Genomic DNA, 27,789 nt, shown 5'->3' on the forward strand with positions numbered 1-27,789 from the left:
GGATAGGAGAAAGACGTAGGATGAGGTTTTACATTAAGAACCGCCCTTCACACCATCAAATTTGTCCTTAATACAGATTTGGTGGATCGCATACTTAAGTACTAGAAAGACTCTAGCTGCTCCGCCACTTAATGAAGTCCGGGATTTACCTGTTTATCCTGTTTTAAAGGAAGAAAAGATTAAAAGATCAGACTAAAAATAGGTCAAGCAAAAATCTCATTAACAAACCACAACCACAGGACTAATATAATTGCTACAAATTACGTTTGAGACTAATGAAAAAAATTACGTTTGAGACTACCAAACAAACAGTTTCAGTGAGTCTTATGGCCAACAATTGTTGTCCATCTTGGAAGTACAGCGTTGAATTGAGCACTTTGAGCGCCTTGCTCTAAAAATCTCAATAATTGAAATAAACATTTGAATATTGCAATTCTTCATATTTTTTACACTGGAGAGCAATAAACTTATCTTTACAATATAAGCTTGACAGAACAGGTTCAAAGCTATACTTTGAAACATTGTACCTTTATGTCCGATTAGCCATTCGACAAAAAACCATAAACACGCCAACGACGAAGAATTTATATGTAACTTTTAACAGGGGAGTGAATAGTAGCCTGGATAATTTCACAGAAGCCTCAAAAAGATGTTAATGGAGCTAATTTTAGACGACTAACAAGACTTTGATTGAACAAATGAAATCAATTTTGCTACTCTTTTCACTTAACTTTTAGTAGTTGACTTCCACCAATTCAGTGCAACTGCCTAGTATTGCGAATGAGGGAGAAATTTAGATTACAAGAGTAAGAAGTTAAAACGTCTTGAGTGAAAGCGTCACTCGGAAAACTGCTCAAATTTTTTTGCTAAGACACATACGATTACAATAATTGGGATCTATTCTGTTCCCCCCATCAGTGTTTTTATGCCCCCAATTAAAATTTCTGCGTTGTTATATAACATGTTAGTAAGCAAAATTTAGCACGTGTACTTGGAGGGCGCAAAACTGATATGCCAATTAAGCTGTGGGGGGGGGGGGGGGCAAAATAGATCCAATAATTAATTCAAATAAATATAAATTTTTCAAGATATTTATATTACCATTTTGAAAACCTACCATCTTCATGAGTCTTGCTGGAGTTAAAAATGGGAGTACCCAGATGGAGCTGACGGATGCTAGCATTAGGGGGTGGGTGTGAGCGGATTTGGGCTCTTGGGGGGGGGGGGGTAAAAGGTCAAGTGGGCGGGGTTAGGGGTTGAATGCGAGGGAGGGGCGGGAGTACTGGTGCAGGACAAGCAGGTGGGCTCAAATCGCCAGGTGGAGGAGAGTAGGGGTTGAGGGGCGTCAGACTTCAACTAAGAGATTGGGGCTCAATGTGATTCCCTACTTCGAGTAAGGCTCTATGAGAGCTACTCAGCCACTTAATGCCCTCCGGGCTTTACTTGTTCATGCCTTTTTTGAGGATAAAATGTTAAATGCGTCAGATAAAAAAATCAATTTGAGAACAATTAAAAAAAGAAGCTAGAAGAAGATAATTTCTGATAAAAAAAAATCAAAACAGTTTTAGACGTTTTCAAAAAAATATTCAAGGAAAGCATTCTTAAATTGACCAAAAAGCAATCAAAACAGAATAAAATGAAATTTGAAGTGTGAAAACTTCAGATTTTCACCAAAGGTTAAAACTATTGGCGTCAAAAGCGAACAAGATGCAACTTTTAAAATGCCAAAAATATTTGAGTGTTGACCGACTAACCTGTTGTTGGCAAGAGGCCAGAAGTGATGCAGTAGTGAGGCCAGTCCACATTAGCCAGAGGACGGGAAAGAGGAGAGGAACCAGAGGTATCAAAATGTAGATCTGCAAACAGTCAACATCATCAATATCAACAAAGTCACAACTCAATAAAATTACATACAGTTTACAGGCAAGTAAATAGCGAGCGAATTGAAAACATTCTCCATCAGCTTAAAAAAATTGATAAAAAACATAATTTTTAAGATTTTTCAGGATTAGCTTCAATTAATGACAAACTGCTTTAATTCCAGTTTATGTCACAAATATCCATCTATCTTTCTGATAACATAACTATGCGTAAGTATCACTGATTTCGTTAATATAAAAATTGAAATAAACATCACTTTATCAAACAAAATAGTCCTTTACTTCTGTCACATGACTCAAGTCGGAAAACAGTGCTTACTTTTTGAAAGAAACTTTTAAAAATCATTAAATACGCATATCATAGTTAAAAAATATAAACAATATCTCGGTCTAGTTAGCTACATTTTTGCACCAGCACCAAAGCAATCTTTCAAACCGAAAACGAAAATTGACCCCAAAAACCAGAACCGAAAAACACCCCTAAATAATCAAATTCGCATATTAAACAACCGATTCATTCTCAAATTAAATGCTAACAAAACTCACGTATGCGCGTGAAATCATTTTTTAAAATGAAAACCAGCACGTATATCACTGCTTATTGTTTTGTGAACAGAATAAAATTGTGCCAAAATTGATCAAATGTCAATCAGCATCAAATTGTGAACAAAAAGAGCAACAGACAATATTAAATGTCTAGACAGTTTAAGTGCATTATGATAATCAGAATAATCGCTTGTTTATGCCCACAATAACAAAACATAGAACCACTTCACAATAAACAATAACAGCCATCAAGTGTGATCAAATTGAAGGTCTCTTATTTTTTTCGTATGCCATTATCTCACATTCAGTAACTCTTAAAAGCAGAACTGCACCAAAAAAAAGAAAAACTCATTTTCATTTATAAGCTACAAATATAATTTTATTTCCGTGGGGGCTTATTTTCTATCTAAAATTAAGTCAGGGCTTTCTGTAGGTTTTTTTCCGAAACCCAACTACAAGTAACTGGCGAATGTGATCAAATGCGATCTCACATTCTTTTATCCCCATTTGACCAAATTGCATTCCCTTACATTCGGTATTTAATGGTGTTCCTTAAAAATTCCAAATTTTTTAAGCAAAAATAAGGAAAAAGACAAAAGAAATTTCTGATTGTTTTTTTACTAAAGTTCTAATAAAAATTAAATTATAAAGTTTGAAAAACTACAAATAACTTGAAATATTCAAATATTACAGTCAGCTGCCTAGTTATATAAACTGAATAGATAAATACATCATAGAGCTCGATATTTTGTTTAATACGTTTCAAAATGAGTTCAAAAAGGGGACTTAAAAACTCTACTCAATAAAGTCAATTTATAACCTTGGAAAGGATCATTTCGAAGAAAATTCATTAAAACATTTTGTTTGAAGACAAATACAGGAAGCATTTAACATGATCCGATTTGAAATTTTTAACCAACTTATAGCGACAGAACTTGTTCATATGACTAATCTCCAATTATTACAAACCATTTTTAAACTTAGGTCCAATCAAGATTGAATAAGTTCAGACGTTGAGTAAGCAAAATTCAAAAGCAGAGATCAAGGCCTAGTGCAACAGTGAAGAGCAATTAATAACTCGCGACAAATTCACATCTGTTATAGATTCACACGTGCTCTACTTCAATTAGTAAACATAGCCGATAGATTGCCCGCAAATAGCCGCCGTTGACTCCAACAGACCGACTTCGGGATTGGAGCAGTTGGAAAAAAATAGAAAAATTGACGACAGCCTATTTTTTTCTAGATGTCAAAAAGTTTTATAATTTGGCCAGCAGGTCAATTCAATTCGATAAATATGGTGAACTCAGCCTCTAAACTGGAAGACAATAGGCTTACTAATTCCGATTATCCAAATACTCTATGGAACGTTGATAACTTAATTCAAACAATACGTCTTAGCTCAGGGCGTTACTGCATTATCACGCTTTCTTTTATTTCGTTTTTTTTTACTTTGAGCGTACTCGTGTAAAATGAACTCTAAATGACATTCGGTTGTAACATTGAGTAAGGTGAGTTAGAAGTCGACACTAAAGAAGTCGAGTTAGAAGTCGAGGTAAAACAAAAAAAAACTGATAGAAAGAAAGAATGAACTAAAAACAAATCAGGACAAATCTTGAATTACAATCCAAAAACTGAACCAACTAAACTCGACTGTCAGCCTCCGTAGCAGCTCAAAATTTCATAGACTAAGTAACTTAGAACAAAAACACGAAAACAAAAAACAAGTACAACCTCACGTATCAGTTTTTTTTTAAAAAAGATACTATTAAGTCATTGAAACCAATGACAAGATATTAAGTAAACGTTTACACAATGAGAACCAATATGGCAAACAACAATATAGTAGAAAAAAAATGAGAGACAAAGTATGAAGGACAAGTAGAGAATTGAGAGAAACTCAAATTGAACCAAACTCTGTGACATAAATTGCATATAGTTGCATATAAATGAAATGAGTACCAAAAACTTCCAATCTGTAGACCATAAAACAGCTATTTAGCCAAAAAAAACTCAATCGGCAAAAAACACAGCATTTTTTTAGCGAAACAACCAAGGGATGTAACAGAACTAATAACAAACGCAGCCAACAATGAGCAGGCACACATTTTTTTTATCATCTAGACGACAATGTCTTAAATTAGATGCTTTTACGTCAGATAGCCTCCCAGTTGATAGTGGTTTTTTCTCAAAGAAGTGTGTTAGGACCGGTTTTATTTTATTCTCTTTGATGACATGATCAACATACCCGAAGTATCGAACTTTTTCTGCTACGCTGACGACACAACATTCCTCTGCCAATGCGACTTCTGCTTGAAGAGTGCTCAAATTGATAAACACTCGTTACGATTATGCGCTTATTGTAACTATTTGCCTTTAAATACATCTAAAAGCCGATATTTACATCTGGGTAGAATGTCATTGGAAAATATATTTCTCGGTGATGTCGAGATATCTTCGCTTTATAATATTACGGATCGTGGAATTAAGGTATCCAAAACCTTGAAGTGGAGTCTTCATAATCAAATAAAAATAATCAAACAAAGCTAGTCAATCAATCAATTACCTAACGCACAGTATTCGTGTTAATCGCCAATCAGCAGTTAAATTTAGATTTTTCAAGTCATGTATTTTGTCGGTTCTACTATATAGATACCACGCTTGGTTTCCTGAAAACTTGGATCTACGAAGATTAGAACAGTTCAATATCCATGGCTGGTGCTTTGGTTAAAATGTGACTACTCCTCCTTACTAAAAACATCAAACTCTGCCAAAATACTCTTAACTAGCGAGTATAACCGAGCGTGATATACGTGTTTTAAAGGAAATCTTAAACAATGAGAAGTGCATACATTTTGACAGATTTTTCAAGTTGGAGTCCAAGGTCTTAAACCTATGAACTATTGTTCGTGAACAGCTGACAATCACACGAGCCGAGAAAAAAATAGAGGAAATCAATTTTCTTTCAGTTGAACGTTTTATAAGTGAGGCCGCGGATTTACTCAATTTCAGCATCATTTCAAGGATATTTATAAATCCAATAAAGCATCTCAGAATCTAATAATGGCAATGGGAAACGATAAACATGATTATGACGTATCTTGCACATGGTACCTTAGTTAGGCGTATATGTTAGCATGATAGCATGATTTTTTGATCAATTGTGCTTCCAATTTTCTAGCTCTTTTACCTAATTTGTATCATTTTTCTCTTTATGCTACCATTTTATCAAAATACTTTATACCCTCAGAAGACATACTTACTACAACTACAACTAGTGCTACTGCTATTACTAATGGGTACTACTATTACAACCACTAAAAAATTCAAGTCTGATAGTCATTTTATTTTAATACAAGGCTAAATTGTTTTGTTTTTTAGCCTAAATACTGCGCTCAAAAGATATGCATTATTTCATTCGACTACAGTCAATTCAATGACAATTGAGAAACTAGAAAACGGCAGCTTGCCTGTAGAAAAGTTCGAAAGCTGGATAATTAATTAAAAATTTTGACCTTACAGCCTCCAATCTATTTTTCTTACCCAACACTGTTGGTAACTTAACGATGGTATTATTGCTGGAACAGAACCCGAACTGAACGAGGCTTTAGACACATTGACTGTATCGGGCAAAACTTGCGGCCTAGAACTCAGAAGAGACAAATGTGAGGTCTGGTCAAAAGGAGCTCTGAACACGATCGATAGCAGAATTAAAAGAAACAGTAGAGAAGGACTTGAAAAACTGGGTGCTGCTGTTGGATCCCCCCGATTCGTTGCTTCCTCGATACAGAAGCGTTACTGGAAAACCTCGAGTACATAAACGACCCACAGTGTGCTCTTGGCATTCTACGTAGTTGCCTGGGTGCACCACAAGTGGTGTATTCACTGCGCTGCAATACACCATCAGAGGAAAATATAAATATTTTCGAGGAACTTGACTCGCTTCAAAGCACAACCTTTTAGAATATACTGGGAACAGTCTTGTCCAATGAATCATGGCATCAAGCATGTTTGCCTATCAATGAGACTGGATTTGGAATCCGACGAGCGTCTGATCAGATAAAAGCAGCCTATATTGGTACGGTATCGCAGTCTGCTACATTAGTAGAGCTTATAACTGGCCAACGTCCGACAGCAGATCACACTTTTTCCAAAATGATTGACGAAAAAAATGGTTTGTCAATATTGGAGCTTACTCAAAGCAAAATACAGGAAGTCCTCGACGAAGTTGCTCTCAATAAAATAATTGAAAATCAAACGTCCGAAAGAGAAAAAGCTCGTTTATTGTCACTCTCTCTGCCACAATAAGGAGCATGGTTATCGGCAGCTCCCATACCGGCTCAATTTATTCCCATGGCTTTTGAATCATTTGGAGAAATTGAAGCGAATAGCTCTGCTCACTGACAACAGAAGTTTGTACTCAGCTGGTTTGTCAGTTGCTTTCAGCAGGCTTACGCAATCGGTTTCAGTCAAACTAATGCGAGGAAACGCTATAATGTTGATAGCAAGAAGCGCAGAACTGTGAGCCAGCTGCAGGCAAAAAAGGCTCCTTAATGTCTCATGACTTTCGATTGTGCGGGTTTCAGTATCCCAATTGCAAACCAGATATTGTGGGTTCCACTATCCTAGTAGAAAACCGATTGTATGAATCCAAATGAAAACATGATTGATTAAGTTTAATTAATTATGAGTTTTTATTCTTACCTGACCAAAGTGCGGAGAATAGAAAAATATATTTCATATCTGGAAAACTTATATGAACTGCTGAAAACTGATTTGTTGAACTGGTGATCTGCTGTTTTATAAACCTAGTCATGGTAACCAAGTTAATTGATAATACAAATTTATTCTTTAAAATTAAGATTATTCAAATCTATTTTTAATCCGTTCTGATAGCTTGACGGTAATAAGATCGACTTTAAAGCGAAATTCGGGTTATTACACATGCTTTATTTGTTCTCAAGGTTGTTTATTTTAAAAAACTAAAATTTGAAAACCTAAACTGACTAAAGCCTAAACTTGATTTCACTTTGCTAGAACTATTTTTTTCAGATTAAAATAAAATCGTAAAATGTTGCCCAGAAGAGTAAAATTTGAGCAATTTTTGAAAAAAAACTAGACATTCAAATTAAATTTAATTATTTAAAATAAGAGAATAGATCGAACGATTCTAAAGTCGGCTAATATTTTAGATTATTCGTTCTAACTATAACATTGGAAGTAGCGCTGTTTTCAACTATTGAGCATACCATTACCACTAAAAATTGCTGGATACGAAACTAAAAATACGAAACTAAATTGCTGGATGAATAAAAAGTTGAAAATGGAATTTTTCCGCTTAGCTCATTTGAATCACACTTACTGAATCTGTTTCACTCTATTTGGGGCTTTGATTAACTATTTTACTCTATCCAGTAGATTTCTAATTTAAATTTTGACCTAAAATTCTATATCACGTGCCTCTATTTCGCAGCGTAATTTGTATCGTGAAAAAGTGAAAGATTTTTGAGAACTTTACTTCCATAGCAAATATCGGTAGTATAAAGATTTGTATAAAGATCAAATACAATTTGAAAAAGCTGAAAAGGATCTTTTAAATATCTTCCAGCTGACTAACAAAAGTTTTTGACAAAAAGACGATCATTTTCTTTCTCACACCAGGCTGTTTCAATTCAGTCAATAAGTGCTGTTGTTACAGAGAACAAAGTGACTAAACTCTCAGGCAGGTTAGAACGGGTGTGCTCCTAGGTAGCTACTTCCATAAATGCACCAATTTAAAAATACTTTTCATTCGATCAATCTATAATATGATAAGAATACATGCATCAAATACTGATAAAACTTTTTTCATTAGGTATTACGAAACTATGCCCTTGAGTTCTTAAAACACGAAATACTATTTTCCATTTTATTAACGTAGCTTTACACTGACGAAGAACAAGCAATTTTTTATTTGTGGAGTAGCATAGGAAAACACGCCCCTGTTGTAAAAATAATTAAATTCAGTGGCCATTAAGTGGCAATAAAAGAGATTTGGAGGAAACTGAGCAGTCATAACTGAGCTGCAAAAACAATTTCTCCTCTTAATGAGGATAAACATAACTCAGACAGAACTTAAGTTCATTATCATGAAAAGAAATATACCCAGGTTAAATTTTTGTGATACAAAATTTGCCTTCAGCAAAGTAGGTAAACAATCAAGATTTCCATTGTTGCAATGTTTCTAATGACATTAAAATTTTGCAGACATTGCAAAAAATAAATAAGGCGTTGAAGACCGCCAGTTGAAAAAAGATGTAAAAAAGGAGACAGGCTTAGTTACCAAAATAACAAAACTCTTTAATAGATGAAAAGGGATTGAAATGCAGCGTTAAAAGAAAACATAACATCAAACATAGCGGGCAGATTGCCCAAGAACGAAATTAGAAAGAAAAGTTTTATCACAAAGATAGCAACGGATACGGAATTTAGTTGAAGTTGTTGATGCAATCTTACATTCTCTGAAAAATTCTTTGAAACTATTTGAACCCAAGTTCTTCGACAATTCAAATAGTTGATGTCATTTTTGCCAGACTGTTTTATTACCAACCATCTTTAATTACATTAGAGTCTTTTACGCACCTTGAAGGGGATTACAGTAACCTCAAATGACGTTAAAATTACTGAAAAAAGTTATTTGAATGTACATTTTTTTTCTGATAAAATAATAGTTACTCAATTTAACTTCAAAATTACTTGAAAAGAGTTTATCGCTGCCAGAAAGAAGTATAATAGCAGTGAAATAAAGACATGAGAAAAAAATCACTTTCCACTTTCGACACGTGAAAAAAAGTAAACCGAAAATGAGCGTCAAGCGGCTTGTTAAAAAAATGTGAAGAAAAAATTGAAAAGAAACATTGTGACACATATTGTGACACGTCATGTTACCCGTTCATTCACGTTGCACTGCATTAGAAAAATAGCAGAGACGAACAGCAGAGTAGACAAAAAACCGAGGAGTCCATAGAAGAAATCATTTTATATTTTAATTTCCAGAGTTTGATTAAAAATTTCCTCTGCTTTTATACAAAATGTGCATAATAATAGTTGCCAGAATCCGAAATAAAAAAAACCAATCTGAGTTCCTATACAGCAGTTTGATAGTTGAAAAAACTTAAGTTTTAATTTTTTTATAAAAAAAACGCACCTTTTTATAAAATTTCCTCTTCACTTCTCTTTCTTTGAAACTAGAAACTCAAATCAACTGCTTGCTACTTCAGCTTCCCAAATGTTTACAACTGTTCTATAAAAAATCAAAAGCTCTAAGTCCTTTTGAATTTCTTATTGCTAATCAAGCCAGTTAACTTACTTACAAGCATATCTCACCATCAATAACTCCATTCAGTTGAAAGTTTTCAAGCTAACTATATCACCGAAAAGAATTGCTTTTTTTGATCGTCTCACAAAATATTATTTAGAAAAAGACGGAGAATCTGAGCTAAAGCACAGAAGCGTGAAGCTCTTTATTGTTCCAACCCACCTTGCTCGACTGGCTTTCTTTTTGTTCAGGCAATTTTGGACAATCGATATATTCATGGTGGAAAACTGAGTGATATCATTAAAAAGACCGCCCGGCGTATAATATAAATGGAAAACTTTTTTTGAATTTCGATTTCTCCACGGAGTTATCGAGGTTTAAATTTTTGCAAAGATTTGTTTAATTTGTTAGTTTTGCTGACATTTGCCGTTTTAATGCTCAAGTTAGCATAAAAATATGTTTAAATCGTTAACAATAGTAGTATTGGTTCCACGTAAAAGACAAAGGAGTGTTGCTGAACTGCTTCGTTCGAAATTTATAGAAAATTGTGGCTAATAATTTCAAATTTCAAAAAGTCAGCGGTTTTACATTAAAAATGCACCAATTATGCTTCTTTAGCAAACTGATTAATTTTGCCGGAAGTACAAACCTGAAACTGCGGAAAAAATTCTCAACTTCCAAACAAGGCTTGGTTCACTTCCGCTTGCTATGAGAGTTCTGGAATTGAAAATTTGCCGGTACAATTCTAATTAAACTCGAAATTATCCAAAATTCAACATTTATTTTTTATATATTGACTTTTTTGTCCAAAAAAAATAACAATTGGAACAAGAACTTTACTTAAAGGATGCGCAGAAAAACCAAGGCTAGTTTTATTCTAATCGTGGTTTTTACAATAAAAAACTAATCGAAAGGTATAGGGCGCTGTCTTTTTTATGAATTTTGCCTGATTTTCGGTTTCCTTCATTTTAATTACCGAGATTTTATACGACAGGATCGATTCAAAGTATTTTTAAAAGATCTAAGTAAGTATTAAAAGATCTAATTTACGTGCAAATGAGACCCAATGAACATATATTATATTTTCGGTTAAAGGTTCGTGGAATTTAAGGCTTCAACCATTTATTTGAGAAAACTTGTTTTTGAGTTTTTAGTTTGAGTGAGTTTTTGTCTGCTACTATTTTGCAATTGTCTATGTCTTGTAAAAACAGTGAATTTTTGAACTTTTGCAACTTTTTTATCTCTTTTCTGTCAACTTGTAGCTTATTCTAAACCAAGAGCTGCCATTTTTTCAGGAAATTAAAAATTAGTCGTCACTGCCTTTTTCTTTTAAGAAATGTTTTTTTTGTTTGCTTTTTCATAAATTTTTTGGAGGGTTGTCAATTTTAGAGGTCTTTGTCTTGTCACAATAATAATTCAATGAAAAGTCACTTTAAATAATAGCGTTGAAAGAAGACGCAATTGAACATATCTATTGTTCTCAAAGAATAGATTATGGGTTTTCGAGGGCTTCGACACCTTTTTCTCGCAAACTTGTAACGAAATTTAAATTTTTCATATTACTTGTGGTTCTTTTTGTAGTCGTATGATATAATCTGAATAATTACAGATCTCAATGATTCCCTAGGGAGGTGTAATAGAACTGTTTTAAATGAGCATCTTTTTAAACTTCGCCCCCTTTTTAATCTTATTTTGTCATCTTATGTAGTTTATTCTCATTAATCACAGACCACGTTCTTCCATTAAATTAAAATTTTCATCTAAACCAGACTTTTATGCTCTACGTAATGGTTTTCTGGCTTTGGTTCTAATAGGTTTCAAAAAAGACTTTAATTTTTGTTGTCTGTCTTGTAACATTAACAAAATGAAGACACGTCGCATCGGCATTGAACGCAGGCCCGGTTATGCATAAGTACTTTTTCATCATTAATAGCGCATAGTTTTAATGGACTTGACACGTAATTTTATCAATTTATTTTTTTATTGTTGACAGTATTTGTCGTCCTTTTGTTGGACGCAATACATGTTCTGGAAAATGAAAGATGTCAATGGCTTCATGTGAGTTATAAATGGACCTATGTAATGGTTTCAGCTGATAGCTTATGGTTTTCAAGATGTTGAAATTATTTGGGTTTTATGTGATGCTTTACGTGATTTTGATCTTGTTATTTTCAAAAAAAGACCTAGAGTTTTTGTCGTAATTAATATTTGTTTCTGCCATTTGCTTTTGTTGTTTGTCTTGTCTCGTAGTCTCGTTAATGTCATATTTTATCGGCCCTCTAAAGCGGCATTATTTATTTCCTTTACTTGTTTGAGTTTAAAACAATTATTTTATTCAAACGCTATTTATTTTCGAAAAGTAGATTTTTGAAAGTTTTCTATCTCTTCCGCGTTTGGAAAACAATTAAGTGAAAAAGGAGAACATTATGGGGAACAATACGGGGTCGTAACATTATGCGCGAACGCACATTACCGAGCTTCCTTGTTGATGCAGAGTTTTTATTTGAGCACCACAGCGATTCGATGTCATTGAGTTAACTATTCACGCTAAAAAGCAATGCCAAAAAAGTTCTAAAGCAACGAAGCAACCAGAATACGAACGACAACAACTAGCTGCTTTTCGAACAGCAGTCGCTCTAAATACTGCCAAAGCTCACAATTATTTTCAGTTTAAACACTGAATAAAATCACACAATAGCACATGTAAAAACGGAGATGAATTGAGCGCTTTAGGAGCTAACGGAACAAATAAACTTAAAGTAAACAAAAATAAATTAAGGATAGCATACAAATAGACGAACGAAGAGCATAATCACATACTTAGTCGAAAATTAATATTGCCAACTTTGCCAAATAGATGATCTTACAGTCAGTCCTTCAAGATTCTTTTGCTAAGGTTTTTACCACAAGCTAAAAATAGCAGAATAACCGCCTTTTCACTTTCTCCCGAATCATAATTTTAAAAATTTTGGTGGCACTGGGCCCTTGCTTCTTAACGTAGAATTTTTCTTAAATTTGGAAAACCCATTTTTTAAGAATTTGAACGTCCAATTTTCTGGCCTTTTATCAGTTAGCTGGTTTTCTATCTTGATAAGACCAAATTGGGTCAGCCAAGGCATACACAAACCTTTACAAAAACAAGAAATTTGAAGTTTCATAACATTTTGAAACTTGGAAATTGAAATGAGTTAAACGCAAAATGATTTCGTAGCCACACAGCGTTTGCTAGATTTTTTAATACCCACTCGGAAAGATATTTAACTCAATTGCTGGAAAAATAAGACAACAAAAGAGCTATGCTAGTAAAACAGGGTCATGGTTGTGAGAGAACCTAAAATAAGTGTATACAAAAGGAAAGAGGGTCAAATCAGTAAAATGGGGGAGAAAAACAATAAATGATTTTCGACATATCATTGTCGAAATATGAATATGTTTACAGAACCAAATGGTTTCAGTTGTCTCTATATTGTATACTACAACAGCTACAAGATAAACACTCTTTAACGAATCAAAATTTTGATTTCAGTGCCTTCTCGCTTCTCTTGTCTGGTATCGTATCTTTCTTATTGAGCATATCCAGAGGATATTTTTTGCTTTCTCTTTTTCAAATAATTTTCTGTTCCAGTTATTATCAAGAATTGCATCCGCATCAATTTCCGAAATATTATGCTAAGCAATTTCTGACATCATTTGTGAACAAGTTGAAGTTCACTGACAAAAAATCTCCGATAAAGGAAGTGAAGTAGACGAGACAGTAATTAGAAATAAAATGAAACCAGCCGCGCCTCAGAAAAACAGAATAAAGGCAAACTGAATTTTTCTAAAGATAGCCCCTGCTTTCAATAATGGGTCCGAAAAGTATAGAATTAAAAACTAGCAAATACAAATGATAGCGGTAATAAAAATAACTTTGCAGTAATAAAAAGCTGCAAACTGATAACAGAATCTGGCGATTAAGAAAGCCACTTGAACTCACATACCCAACGCAACAAGCCATAGATTCACCCCCAGAAAAGTTCACTTTATTAGCATTGCTGTCAAAAATGAATGCTTGAATTTTTCAAATAAAAAATTCAACCAAAAGACGGATAAAAATTTTTAACAAAATTGATCATAGGTTTTTAATCCAAACTCAAATTAAGAAACTTAGTTAAAACATAAGTTCAACTGCTGACACTTGTGAATGAGAGAGCAATTTAGATCACGCAAAACGAAAAAGTAAAGTGCGTAAAAGTCACTCAAAAAGTCGAAACGGTCCAGCGAAAAGTGTGCATAGAAAGACCACCAAGCTTAAAATAACTGCTTCAAATTTCGTTCGAGAGCAAATAAAAAACAAATTTTTTTTTAAAAATACACAGTACAGTAATTGACAATTGAAAACATACCCGGCAGATTGCCAGAAAATAGCCGCCGTTGATTCCATTAAGCATGATTGGGATTGAACGAATGGAATACATTGAAAAAAAAAAGATTTTTGTACAAAAATAATTTTCAAGTCCAATTTATTTTGATGGCATTTCGTAGTTGAACATACTTCTGTTTCTTAGAGAGAGGCTACAGGGGCTACTATCAACACCAATAAGCATTAGAGGTGGTAACTAAGACTTATAGGAACGACGTTCAAATAGCGGGCATCTAAAATTGGGCTTTATGGGTTTATCCCGTTTCTATTTCTGACTTCAATTTTTTATACCGACTCTGTTCATTTTGAATTGCTTTGCTTAGCAACTGATGTTCAAATTCACTTTTAAGAGAATGAGAGAAGAGAGAAACTAGCCTAGAGAAGTCAAAAAGATTTCACGCAAAATGTCGAAAAAGCGGCAAAATGGTAAAGCGAAAAAAAGTTTGACGAAGTAAAAAAAAAATACGAGCGCAATAATAGCCGGCTGAGAAGATGAGGGCGGCTATTAATAACAGCTAATGTTCTAAAGCTAATGTTCTCCGCCCTTTCTTTAGGTAAGAACAACACAAATCAATTCATGTACCAAACCTATAGTGCTCTTCCTACTGTCATCGGGCCGGTCTTTTGATGAAAGCATTTTTCTTTTTTTTTTGCATGAATTTCAGATTACGTTAGAAACAAAAAATCTGTTTATCGTAATTAGCTTGGCAGTGTTATACTAAATTTTATTTAAGACGCTTCTGCAACAAATTTTGTCAAAAACAGGGAAAATTCTGTCTTTAACTGAACTCCACTTATCGGGGTTAAAAAATTCAGTCGCGAAAAATATCAAGATTCAGCTTCAAAAAAATTGTTTATTTTCCAGTTTTCGAGTTCAAATAGAGACTTGGACATCATGTCTACCAAATTATAAAAGATCATTTTACCGAATGGGGCTCTAATCTATAAATTTAAAACATTACAAATCTCGTCAAAATGAGTTTTCTTGTTTCATATATGATAGTCAAGTTTTAACAAATGTACCAACTTTATTGTACTTTTATAAAATATTGGGATTGTAGAAATAATTTTCAACCTCAGGCAAAGAGAATAATTGTTTCTCGACTCTGAGGTCAACATTTATTCTATATACACATGGGCGCTAGATGGCACTGCATTATCAAAACTACCACTGCTCTCACAAAAAAGGTGAACAAAAAAATCTTGTACCTAAGTAGTTGAAAATTTTCAAATGAAATCTAGATTTTTTAACCATTTTAATGAATTCTTTGCCATGAGAACAATCGCAATCATGCTGTTATTTGAGGTTACTAAGAGGCTAAGTAGCGACTATTTGAACTGAGTGATTAAAATCATTACTCATAACTACCACCTCTTTTTTACTCAATCATTCGCTTTTCTCTAATTATTGTTTTATTTATTGTTTTATTTATTTCAAACTCTTTTCTGGAAATCAACGTTTTCAACCTTGTTACCAGATTTACAACAAATTTGAAAAAAAATCCACAGTTTTTGCTCTAGCTTAACAACAACATGTTTTGTGTTTAAATTTCACTAAATTTTACATGGACAATATCAAATGGATTGATAATCAAGAAAAGTAATCAAAATTTGATAGAAATGGGCGAAAATTAGGGTTTCAAAATATTTGTTTCACAAATCTTGTCACATTGTTGAGAAAAAATTCAACACGCGTTCTGACGAAAATGAGACTAAGTCAAAACATAGTTAACGGTCAACATACTTGACTTGTATATGCAGCACAATCAGACAAACTTAGTAAAATTTGGAATTTAAAATGCTCATCTATGACACAAAATTTTAACTCCCTTTCATTCATCACGATGAATGCTTTGTTTGTTATTTGACGGCTAGAAGATTGTGCGTGAACGCATATTAGCGATGCTACTGGTTATAATCATTGTTTTTTATAATTCTTCCACGGTACTCTGAATGTTTTACTTTAATACTTCCAAAACAAATAAATATGCAGCCAAGAAGCCATTTTATGTTACAAAGCTCTAAGTTGAAAACTTTTCACGCTAATAAAAGAGTTTATACGATTTCGCTTCTTGAAAACCTTGGCAAAAACAACCATCTAAAAAAAACGAAATAAAAATCAGACACACATTAGGGATGGAAAAACATTTATGCGTTCATTTATGCATCACGAGACACTGATTACCATACACGGAAAGATTAAAAGTCATTGCACAATTGGATAAATTTTACCATACACGGAAAGATTAAAAGTCATAGTACAATTGGATAAATTTTACCATACACGGAAAGATTAAAAGTCATAGTACAATTGGATAAATTAAAAAAAATGGTATGAAGTTTTGAATCAAGGTTTACAGCAACCCCAATAAACATAAACCGACTAATGTCGGAAGAACTGCTTTCGAACGACAGGCGGCTAGAAAAACATTTGCCCCCGCCGCGATTCGACCCACTGACCTCCCGCTCCATAACTAGATGCAGTAACCGCTCGCCTATCAGGCCCTTACTTTTGCTTTGCTGTAGCCGACTCTATATTAGCAACTTTACTTCGGATTGAGAGCAATAGAGATCACCCGAAAATGAAGAACGAAAGCGTGAAAAAGTCACTTGAGAAGTCAAACAATATTCCCGAAGAAAAGAGCATAAAGGTCAAGCGAAAGATTTGCATAAAAAAGACACAAACATTTACAATAATTGCTATGAACTTCGTTCAAGAGCAATTAAAAATGCATACTACTGTATGCTACCACAGCAACTGAAATTATCCCAAAACCATATAGGCAAAACACTCAACTAATTGAATATCTCTATCTGAAAGAAAATTCAGCAAAAAAGGAACTTAGAAACAGCTCAAAGTTTTTATTGTTGTTCAAAAAAATCAAACTCAAAATCGTATTCAAGTGTTTTTATTCCAATTCACGTTTTAATTATTAGAACGAGTCTTAACTTTGTATAACCAGCCCACCAACTCCGTCACTTTGTAAATTTTGCTACTGCTTCAAGTCAATCACAAAAAAATCTCAAAAAGGAATGGAACGATTTGTCATTATCACGATAGTATTTGTCTGATGAAGTATGGCCTTTTGCGTGGGTATATTGTGAGTCAATATGGGGTATTTAATTTAACTATAGACACCAGACTGTTACATTTTGTTAACATAACACTATCACATCACGCCACTGCATACAATATTGCACCATTTACTATCTTTTGCCCACTTTTCTTTATAGTCTATTTCACCACATTGACCTTTTTTCACGCAGCATTCATTTCATTCGGGGCTATCACATTAACGACATACAGATTAGAACACAGTCCAATTGTCAAATTGTCAGACAAAATGGCGATGTGCAAAGAGCGGTTTTGCCGTTTAAAGCTTACAACCCCCCCCCCCCCCCCCCCCCCCCATAATCTCATTTAGACATTTATTGGGACAAAGTTAGTCAATATGGAAATATACTAAGATACGCATGTCCTAAATTATTTCTAAAATGTGACGCATCATTGTAATTCGAATCTGTTTATCGTTATAGTGTGAGCTTTATGATCATGAAATATCTCATAATCTCCAAATGTTTGATTTGTCTCGGGCTATATTGTCGATTAACAACCGATCGGCTAATTTGTATGTCGGCTGACAATAGGCCCACCACGATTCCATTCTTTTCCATAATAGCAACAGACTAACCTCATCTCACTCATCCACTATACCGAGTATACTCAAACGCACCGTAACTTGGTCCTTTTGGTACAAAATGACCAAATTTGGGGGTCTTCATCATCGATTGTAGCTTCTATTTAGAGAAGCAGTGGGGGGGGGGGGTGTAATAGTTATAGACCAGATACAAGAACTCACGACAACTAAGAGTTTTTTCACGTTTTATGTTAGTATTAATTAAAATCTTCAGAAATCTGGATGGAGCCTATGTAAACTAATTCGCATAATCATTTTCATCACTTGGAAAGGTAGTTGTGACCGTGTATTGCGCAATTAGCCAATTTTTTTTTAAAAAAAACAAAATCAATACTCCAAGTTGTCGTTGGCTCTTGTTCACACTCGACGTAGCAAAAATGTCGTTATTTGGGGAGGCGTTATTGGGGGTGTGTTTTACAGTGCGCGGACAATTGATCGAAAGGACAGTAATATATTGAGGGTGATAAAATTAGGACTGCAAATGAAAAACAACATACGTTCAATTTGAATCGGTTCAAATTTAATACTTAGTTACGAGGTCACTAAAGCTATAAATAACATTTTCATATAAGCTTAGTTAGTCGTATCTCCGACACAAGTGTTGCAGTGTTGCAAAACTATGATATGATGTTAAAATTATCATCACTTCTGTTCTAACTCTCAATCATTTAACTATGTTGCAGTGGATTAACTGTCGTCTTTCGATCAGTAGCCCGAATAGCACCAAGATTTCTGAGTTGACTACTGCTTACGAAGTAGCCCTAACAGGGTTGTGTTGTTTTCTTACCTGTAAGAGGCAATACATTTCGAGGGCTGAGCCCACGTGTGGGCCCATTAGTATAAAGAGTAAGCCTCTAGCGAAGAAAGAGGTGAGCTGAAAATAGAGGACAAAAGGTGAACAACGGCGGTGTCAAGGTCACAAGTGTCACTGACCTGATGTAGCAAGTACATCTCTATTTGGTGTCCGACGTAGTGTCCCAACTTTATGAAGAGGACGCCGTTGATAAACAGACCGGTCAGCTAAAAAGCACAGTCACAACAAAACCAATACGCTTTTGCTTCCTCCTCCCTCCCTCCCTCCCTCCCTCCCTCCCTCCCTCCCTCCCTCCCTCCCTCCCTCCCCCCTCCCCCCCCCGCTCCCCTCCCGATCTTGTCGGCAGTTTAAGGTTTCCTAACATTACTTCTGTTACAACGTCGGGCGAATCGCTCTCAAACAACTGGCCAGCGGTTGGTTTTGTCCGTAACTAGCTACGGTTTAGGGAGGCTAGCTTTAGCTCAATAAGGGGGGGGGGGGTGAGAGCAATTAATCAGAGCACTCACGCACAGAGACAGATCGCCATTCTTGAAAGACGCAAGAGCAGGTTTTAAAATGCCAGATCTCTGCAGTGCTAGATTTTCTTATATACAGCGCGAAGTTTTCAAGTTCGCGTTTCAATTACAAAGTTCATGTTCCGAGCAAAGTTACGCGAGACTGCTGAAGTTGCTTAAAACACCCACGTGCACATTTTAAAATGCCGAAAGTCTGCAGTGCCAGAAGTTAAAATGCCAGAAGTTGCTACTTAGCCAGAAGTTGAATTTCGTTGACTTTCGTCATTTTAAAACGTGCGCGTTTCGTGTTTTAAGCATGGTTAAGTGACTCTGCAGAAGTCACTTCGAAATTCTGACTTAATATCTCGAACAGATTTGCGGTTCTCAATAAACTCCAGAAGTTCTCAGTGACTTCAAGCTGAGTCACTCAACCATTACTTCTAAATTGTGACTCAACACCTTGATTGGCTACGCGGTTCTCAAAGAATACCACAATTTTTAAGTGACTTCATCACAGTCACATCGCCTAATCATAAAAGTCCATATCATAATTATAAATCCATATCATAGTATCATTTGGATCTATTCTGTCCCCCCCCCCCCCCCCCCCCAGCTTAGTGAGCATAAATCTTTTATGACACCTACGCGCACGTGCTATTTTCTTACATAGTAACGTGCTATATAACAACATGTAATTTGTAACTGGGGGGTCATAAAAACACTTGGGTGGGGGGGGGGGCGAAACAGAATAGATCCTATCATTTAAAGATCATTCCCCCCAAGTGATTAATAACTCATTTTGGGGAGGGGTCAGGGATAGGAATGTTAGGTTTCATTGTGTAGATTGTCACTGACTCAAATGTTGTCAAAATTCAAGCTTGAGTTTACAGAAGTCGTTTAAAAAATGATACTTGATATAAATAGCTTGTCCAACTTCTCTCTTTCTCAGTTCGTTAATTGACCTATATGATACTATAAGATACTAATACTTGGATACTATAATAAATATATTGACATTTGGCCATTATTGTTGAGCCTTTGAAAATATTGAAAACGAAGTTTCATTCCTAATAACAGCTAACAACTCCGTTATGCATATTGGAGCAAATTATAGTTGAGTTTATACCTTTGCAGAGTTCTAACATTAACATCAATACCTGATAAAAAATGATAAGCCATCGCGACTGTGAAAAGAAAAATCCTGTTTCAATTTGAAAAAAAATTGACCCTTTCCCATGACCATCTATTATATTACAAGACCCGACCCATCACCAACTTCAAAGACGAAACAAAGATAAGCCGCAATTTTTTTTTATCAAATTTCCTTTTCCTTCACGCCCCTATTGACTAGAACCTAACTTGGAGAGGCCCACCATTAATTATCGCACTTAGGTTGTCACAAAAAGGGGTCTGCCCTAAAAGAGCAACATTCTGCTATTTCCCCTACATCAAAGGAGTTCAACGGTCAACTCCGACGGGGTTTTCTGTATTATTCTCTTTTGGAGAAACAAAAGAGAACTAAAAATCATATACCAGAGTGTTATGATAATGTCAACTGATCATTTTTTTCCACGGCATATAACGTGACCTGTATCTCTATTTGTTTCGCTCCTTACAATTTCTTGATGATTTCACTCCAATTTTAATTCATTGTATAATTAACACTCGAACTAAGAGATCTGTAGCGATAGGGTTAGAGATTAATAAGATTAGAAACTTGTAGGGTTTGGAAAAAAAAATGGGTGAAAAGTTTGCAGGGTGAAAAGAGATACTGTTAAATATAAGAATATTACTATTATATTACTGTTACTAGGAATATTACTGTTACTAATATATGAATGTTCAAATCACTCGGAGTGAAAATAAGAAGAGCAAACTTGACCACGTTTTAAAATTCTATTTAGGTCACGAGACTCTCCTTCAAGTCACTGAAAACTTCTGGCCTTTATTCAAAACCGGTTCAAAATATCAGTCAGAATTGGAAGACACTTCTGGGATCTACTGTTTCGCCCCACTGTTTTTGTTTGTTATATAGCAGGTTTTGGATCTATTCTGTTTTGCCCCCCCCCCCCCCCCGCTTAGTGGGTTCATATTCTTTACGCCCCCGGCGCACGTGCCATTTTTTACTTAGTAACGTACTATATAACAACATATAACTTGTAACTGGGGGGCGTAAAAAACACTGGGGGGGGGACAGAATAGATCCCAGGTTTTTAATCGAAAAAATAGCACGTGCACCTGCGGTGCGTAAAATATATTTGTCCACTAAGCTGCGTTGATGGGACAGAATAGATTCCACTTCTTCAAAGTCACGTAACAAAAATTATTTAATAAACTATCATGGTATTTCAACTTCATTTCACTGCTTCCTGGAAACATTTGACCTTTATTGAAAACACATCTCGAGCTCAAAAAAAATAGTCATTATGACAAATCAGAACACACAAACGGAACATTTTTGATGAATTTCTCACCCTAACCGATTCATCATTATTTTTGAAGATTTGTTCCATTGAGCTCAAAATCAATCTTTTTTCTGGCCCCCAAACCAGCAATCCGAATATTATTTTAGGCTGCATTCCCCATGCGCCATTTTGACATATAGTAACATGCAATATAATAATACAGTATTTGCAACTGGGGATCATAATTGCTACTGGGTTCCGGGCATGAAATAATTGCGCTCTTATTGAGTGGGGTGCGAGGTTAAACAGATCCAATTTTTGTATGAGGCAAGGGTTGCCCCCCCCCCCCCCGCAACTTATCGGATGCATATGCTATATAAAGCTGAACATGCCATTTTAACATATAATATTTCGTATGTAATGACCTATACTTTGGGGTGGGGGTGGGGGGTTGAGATAAACTATAGAGTGATGATATACGTACCACAGCAATGGGTACCACTTTCATCTCGATGAAGTCCACAACTGCATATCTTCTGTTGTCCCACGCACTCCTCTCTCGACTACTCCCTCCGTGGTTCAGACACTTGCGCAGCTGGGCTACACGAATAGTACAACAAACAAAATTTTAATAATTCCCACTTTAACTTAATCAATTTTCGAAACAAGCACCAAATAATCTCCGTTTTTGGCGGATGGCTGTGCGTGATCAGTTACAGTTCGTAAGCGTGATGAATAATTGTCAATTAAGGATTTTTGAAACTGTTGCCCGGCAGGGCTTTTTCAATGACAAACGCCTATGTATTCAATGTTGTCATTGAAAACAAAAATTGAGTCTGCTTCCAGCAGAACTTATGCATCTCTTAACCAAAAAAATTGTGTAAAATGTGCAAAAATGTATAAGGTGTAAAAAAATGTGAATGTGTAAAATGTAAAAACATAAACGACTAACGTCGGGCGAATTGCTCTCAAACGACCGGTGAGCGGTCGTTTGAGAGTCTCCAAAAAATTTGAGCTGTGAAACAGAGCTGAAAGGCTCTAAGAGCACATAATGCCCGCTGGGCGCTACCTGTTTATCCCGTTTTTGAGGACGAAAAGTCAAAAGCGTCAGACGAAAAATCGGTCAAGCGAAAAATCGCATAAAAAAAGACCAACAGGACTAATATAATTGCTACAAACTTCGTTTGAGAGCAATTAAAAATGTGTAAAAAATGTGTAAAATGGGTTAAAAAATGTGTAAAAAAATGTGTAAAATGTAAAATGTGTAAAATGTAAAATGTGTAAAAAAAAAAGTTGCAAAATGGGTAATGTATCGTCCACTCACTAATAAATGGTGTCTCTTGTACTACACAGGCTAGCCTGTCCATGGGCGAGTGTAGTCTGGCAGTGGGACACGGGTCATCAGCTTGACCTTCCAGAGGGTTGTAAGTCTCGCCAGGGTTCAACACTAACCCCAACGGATCCCCCTTGGAGGTCTGGAGCTAAAAGAGCGACATTCTCATACACAGTGGCCCCAGATTAGAGGCCAGATAACTTTAGCCCACAATCATGGTAAATTTACCATAATGGGGGAATAATTTCAAGGCGGCTATAATGGGAAAGACCCAAATTAACAACTAAGATTAAATTCATTTTTGAATGAATATTGAATTAATGATCTATTCTGTTTCGGCCCCCAGTGTTTTTCATGACCCCCCAGTTACAAATTATATGTTGTCATATAGCACGTTACTTCGTAAGAAAACAGCACGTGCGTCTGGGGGTCATAAAAGATTAACGCTCACTAAGCTGGTGGGTGGGGGGCGAAACAGATTAGATCCGAATTAATTTAAATAGGGTAACTAGATACCCTTGGCACATTTTTAATTGGACTTCTGGCACTCAACATCAGCTTGCAATTCGGATATTTTGATAACCGAAAAACCACTGAGTCATGTGTGAAAAAAAATGTTTCATATCTTCTCAGATTTTGCCTCAAACCCGTTCCGTTAAATGTGTGCATATAATTAGTAACATCAAAGCGCACGTGCTGTATGTACACATAATGATTTGCCATGTAAGAGCTTATTCCGCACTGCTAGTACAGACGGGGGGGCAATACTGGATAAATCCGATTGAAAAAGTCAAATCCCGAAATTATTATTAAATCGTGCTGAAATCTGTTCTAATCTTTGAGAGGAGCTGTTCTAATCTAAAGACAAAATTAAATCAGATGTCATCTCAATTTCTTAAGCAGGAGTATTTTAATCTTGAGCAATTTATTTTTTGAACTTTCTAAATTCATAATTTGACAATTGCGTAATTTGGCTCAAACTATCTCCCGATGTTAAATTTTTTCTCTTTTTTCTTCTCTACAAAGCCTAAAAAATATAAACATCTCCCGATGTTAAACACGTGTTTTTGATTTGCAGTACAGTGTGATGCAGGCATTGTTCATCAACCACCCAACCTTTCCTAAAGTAGACATCTATCATTTCTTATCTACCATCACATATATTCACCATTTATTCACACTTTATCTCAGACCCAACCGGGCAATCTCAAATCCCCTCCATTTAAAATCTGTCCATAAGTACCGTCTTTTAACTTCCCATTTAAAATCGCGCGAGCTACAACGGTTAAATCCCCACTTTCAATTCATCTATCCCGATAATTGATGGATGCATTTTCGTTCCACTTACAGACAAATGGATATGTCAAGGATGCATTATGTTGCTGTCATTATTTCAAAATTCTCTCGCCAAATTTTGCATTTTGAACTTGAAGTGGCCTTAAACGGACACACTTGTAAGGCACAGGATAGACACTCGAAATCTGATTCGTCAGCTGTGAAGAAACCCTCCATGGAACCTATTTGTAGGTTAAATCAAGTCAGCATTGTAAAATTCTGTCATTTTATAAATAATTAAAATCTAGAAATAATTACTTGCGAAAAAAAGAGTGAGATCACATATGCTTTATCAAAAATTGCAAGTATAAAAAAAATATGACTGAATGGGATAAAGGAACACTCGTATTTATGAAAAATATGCACAAATTTAAAAATACACTTATGTCAGATACAAAATAACATGGCGAAGTGTAGACACCGATATACAATTAAATAACGCATTCTAAAGCAGTTATTACTTGGAATATTCAACATATTAATGAGATGATGACACTACTTACCTTACTATGAAGCATTCCCATGATAGGCTAAAGGATACGTTGCAACAACTTTGAAACTATCCATAGCACCAATTCATACTTTCTCAGCTTATATTTTTTGTTTCGTTTAAAATTGAAGGAATAGAAGCAATTGCTTAATCTCAAAACAGGTAGCAATACCGAAAAGCGACAACCAAAAAACAGCCCAAAGAAGCTGCTACCCGTTCTTTGCCATGTGAAGTGAGACATGAAACAATGTCAAGGAAACAAACTCAAAGATAACCGGCAAATTGATGGAAAATAGCAGCCGTTGACCCACTTGACGCACATTGGGATCAAAACCGAAAAAGAAAAAAATAAGAGATAAAAATTGACAGAATTTTTTAAGTGTCAAAAATCTTATTTCGTGTAAAAATTCTGCATATTCGGTTAAATTCTAAATTAAATTACACTTAGGTCAGTTTCTAAACTGAAGGCTATTAAGCATAATACTAATGCCAGCTAGCAGTCGCTTTAATGGACTTTGATAACCTAATGCATTATAATTTAATGACTGAGCTTTATATGTTTATCCCGTTTCTTTTGATTTTGATCTTTTGACTATGACCGTATTCACTACATTACGTAATTCAATACGTGAAAGAATTTAAATTCCATTTAGTTGAAACAGAGGGTGAAGTAAGTCAGAAGTCAAGCGTGAAAATTGTGACTCGTGTAAAACGAAAACTGTGATCAAAAGGTAAAGCGAACTAAAAATTCACGCCGCAAAACTACTCGCGTTTTCGCTCCATTTCCTGTTTCGGAGTGACCAAAATAACTACTCCGATTTGACTTCAAAAATCATGAAAATGTGTGAACAGATTTTAAAAAAAGACAGTAAAATACAATTAGATCACCTAAAACGAAAAAGTCAACGGTGCAAAAATAAAAAAGGGAAGTCAAAACAGTCAAGCAACAATTTTGCATAAAAGACCAACACGTATAAAATAATCGCTTCAAACTTCTTTCGAGAACAATTATAAAGATAAGATTGGAAACTTATAAACAACTGATTAACATGTTGAGCACGAGCGAGCGGGGTTACGGGTGAATGAGGCAGAGAGGTGGAGAGGGGGTGAAGTGTGGGGGAGGGGTGGAGTGGGGGTGAAGTGGGGCAGGTGATAGGGGTCCTGTTTTTGAGGACAAAGTTAAACGGTCTGACAAAATATCAAATAGAAAAAAGTACAAAAATTGCATTAAAAAATACCAGCAGGACGCTTATAATTGCTACAAACTTCTCTTGAGAGCAATTAAACATCTCCGAAAAATTAATCCGAAACAGCAAAAAAGTTCACTTCGATATTTCAATTATGCAAAAATAGATTTGAATTGCAGTTCTTATGCAACAAACTAAAATCACAATTGCATTTTAATTCCCGTTTTTAGTAGCAAAAAATACGATAATGGAAACAGAAGGACTCAAAAAATAGTGCAATCAAAACGGCTGTTTCTGCCTGAAGATAAAGAAAATTTTATCTGCAAGAAAACTTCTCCACGTTTGAAATGCACAATTTTGCATTATATAATTCGCTCCATAATGCGCTGTAATATCATATACACAGATGTTGGAGATAATTTCATCCTTTTCTCCCTATACCATATTATTCTGGCTAGAAGATTCAGTTTTTTTGCTTTCAACTTTTACATATCTACTTTTGCATAGCTAAAAAGCAACTTTCACAAAAACCTGATTTATCATTAGTAATTAGAAACATAGCATGTTGCCAGAAAACCGATGTAATTGCTTTGTCGACCTAAAGCCCAGGTAAGACACCACAGAGTTGTTTTTCTAGTAAACGCCGTGACTTCATTATTGGGTTGAGAGTTTGTCTAATAGAAGGATTGATTCAAATCTGCTCTGGAACAACTTTCAGTTAGATCGAGATCTCCTACGCTAGCCCTAACTCCTCTCAATTAAAGTAATTGAACGTTATTAACATTATTCGTGCGAATCAAAATTCCAGTAAGAGTTCAAAAAAATCATCACGTACATAACTCAAACAAAAAAAATTGCATAAAAAACATAGCCGGCAGATTGCTGGAAAATAGCCGCCGTTGAAGAGCTAGACGCATATCGGGATTGAAACAGAAAAGGAAAAAAGAAGAGATTAAAATAACAAAGCTTTTTCCTAAGTTTCAAAAATTGTTCTAATTCAGTGTGCAGTTTCAGTTGGATTCTGAAACTATACTTAATTTAGCTTCTAAACTGAAAGCTAATAAGCTTAATACCAATGTCAGGTAGCAAACACTCTAATGAACTTTGATAACCTAATTCTCAATGACTTAATGACCGGGCTTTATCCCTTAAAGATCGGTTTATCCCTTCTTTTTTGATTTTGCTCTTTTGACGTTGACCGTATTCACTACATTACGTAATTCAAAACGTGAAAAAATTTAAATTCCATTCAGTTGAAACAGTGAGTGAAGTAAGTCAAAAGTCAAGCGTGAAAATCATGACTTGTGTAAAACGAAAAACGTAATCAAAAGGTGAAGCGAACTTAAAAACATAGCAGGACAAGTAAGAAATTACATTGACAAAACAAAAAAAAAATCCGATCCAAAAATCCGATAGAAGAAAAATCCGATCCAAAAAATCGAAAAAACAGTAAAAACTGCCTGGAAACAGTAAGTGAAATTGCCACATTTGAACAAAAAACCACTAACGAGAAAGCGACTTTTTGTTCAAACACCTTCTCTCACTTTACTTTAAAATTAGAGCGAAAAAATTTCACGCCGCAAAAACTCGCTTTTTCGCTCCTATTCCTGTTTCAGCGTGACCAAAATCACCACTCTCTCCAATTTGACCTCAAAAATCATGAAAATGTGTGAACAGATCTTTAAAACAGACAGCGCCCCAATACAATACAAATTCTTTGAATTGCAAAATAAGGAGAGCGCCTGAACAACAGCCGTTTGAGAGGCTGACGGCGGCTATTAAAAACGATTTGAAGCAAACGTAGCCGAAGGTCTTGACAACTAAATAATAAAAACAACGAAAAAACAACGAAAAAATAAAAACCAAGAAACCGAAAATAATAACTCGCCCAGTCATCACTTTTGAATC

At 35.1% G+C, this 27,789-nt stretch overlaps 1 protein-coding gene across 10 annotated transcripts in view; it reads right to left on the bottom strand.

Annotated features, from left to right (window-relative positions):
* LOC142344422 (transmembrane protein 94-like) overlaps nucleotides 1–27,789 on the bottom strand; it is a 138,476-nt gene that overhangs the window by 38,363 nt on the left and 72,324 nt on the right. For 8 of the 10 annotated variants that reach the window (XM_075396049.1, XM_075396042.1, XM_075396043.1 and 5 more), the window contains 4 exons: nucleotides 22,861–23,017; nucleotides 22,021–22,136; nucleotides 18,757–18,843; nucleotides 1,755–1,856 (listed from right to left, as the gene is read on the bottom strand). In XM_075396049.1, coding sequence (XP_075252164.1) covers nucleotides 1,755–1,856; nucleotides 18,757–18,843; nucleotides 22,021–22,136; nucleotides 22,861–23,017 — 462 coding nt within the window. Of the gene's footprint in view, nucleotides 1–1,754; nucleotides 1,857–18,610; nucleotides 18,698–18,756; nucleotides 18,844–22,020; nucleotides 22,137–22,860; nucleotides 23,018–27,789 lie in introns of all 10 variants that reach the window. The other 2 variants (XM_075396044.1, XM_075396048.1) reach the window with 2 other exon arrangements.

Source organism: Convolutriloba macropyga, chromosome 8 (assembly GCF_964194025.1).
Source record: "Convolutriloba macropyga chromosome 8, txConMacr16.3, whole genome shotgun sequence".
In the NCBI taxonomy this organism is placed as follows: Eukaryota; Metazoa; Xenacoelomorpha; order Acoela; family Convolutidae; genus Convolutriloba; species Convolutriloba macropyga.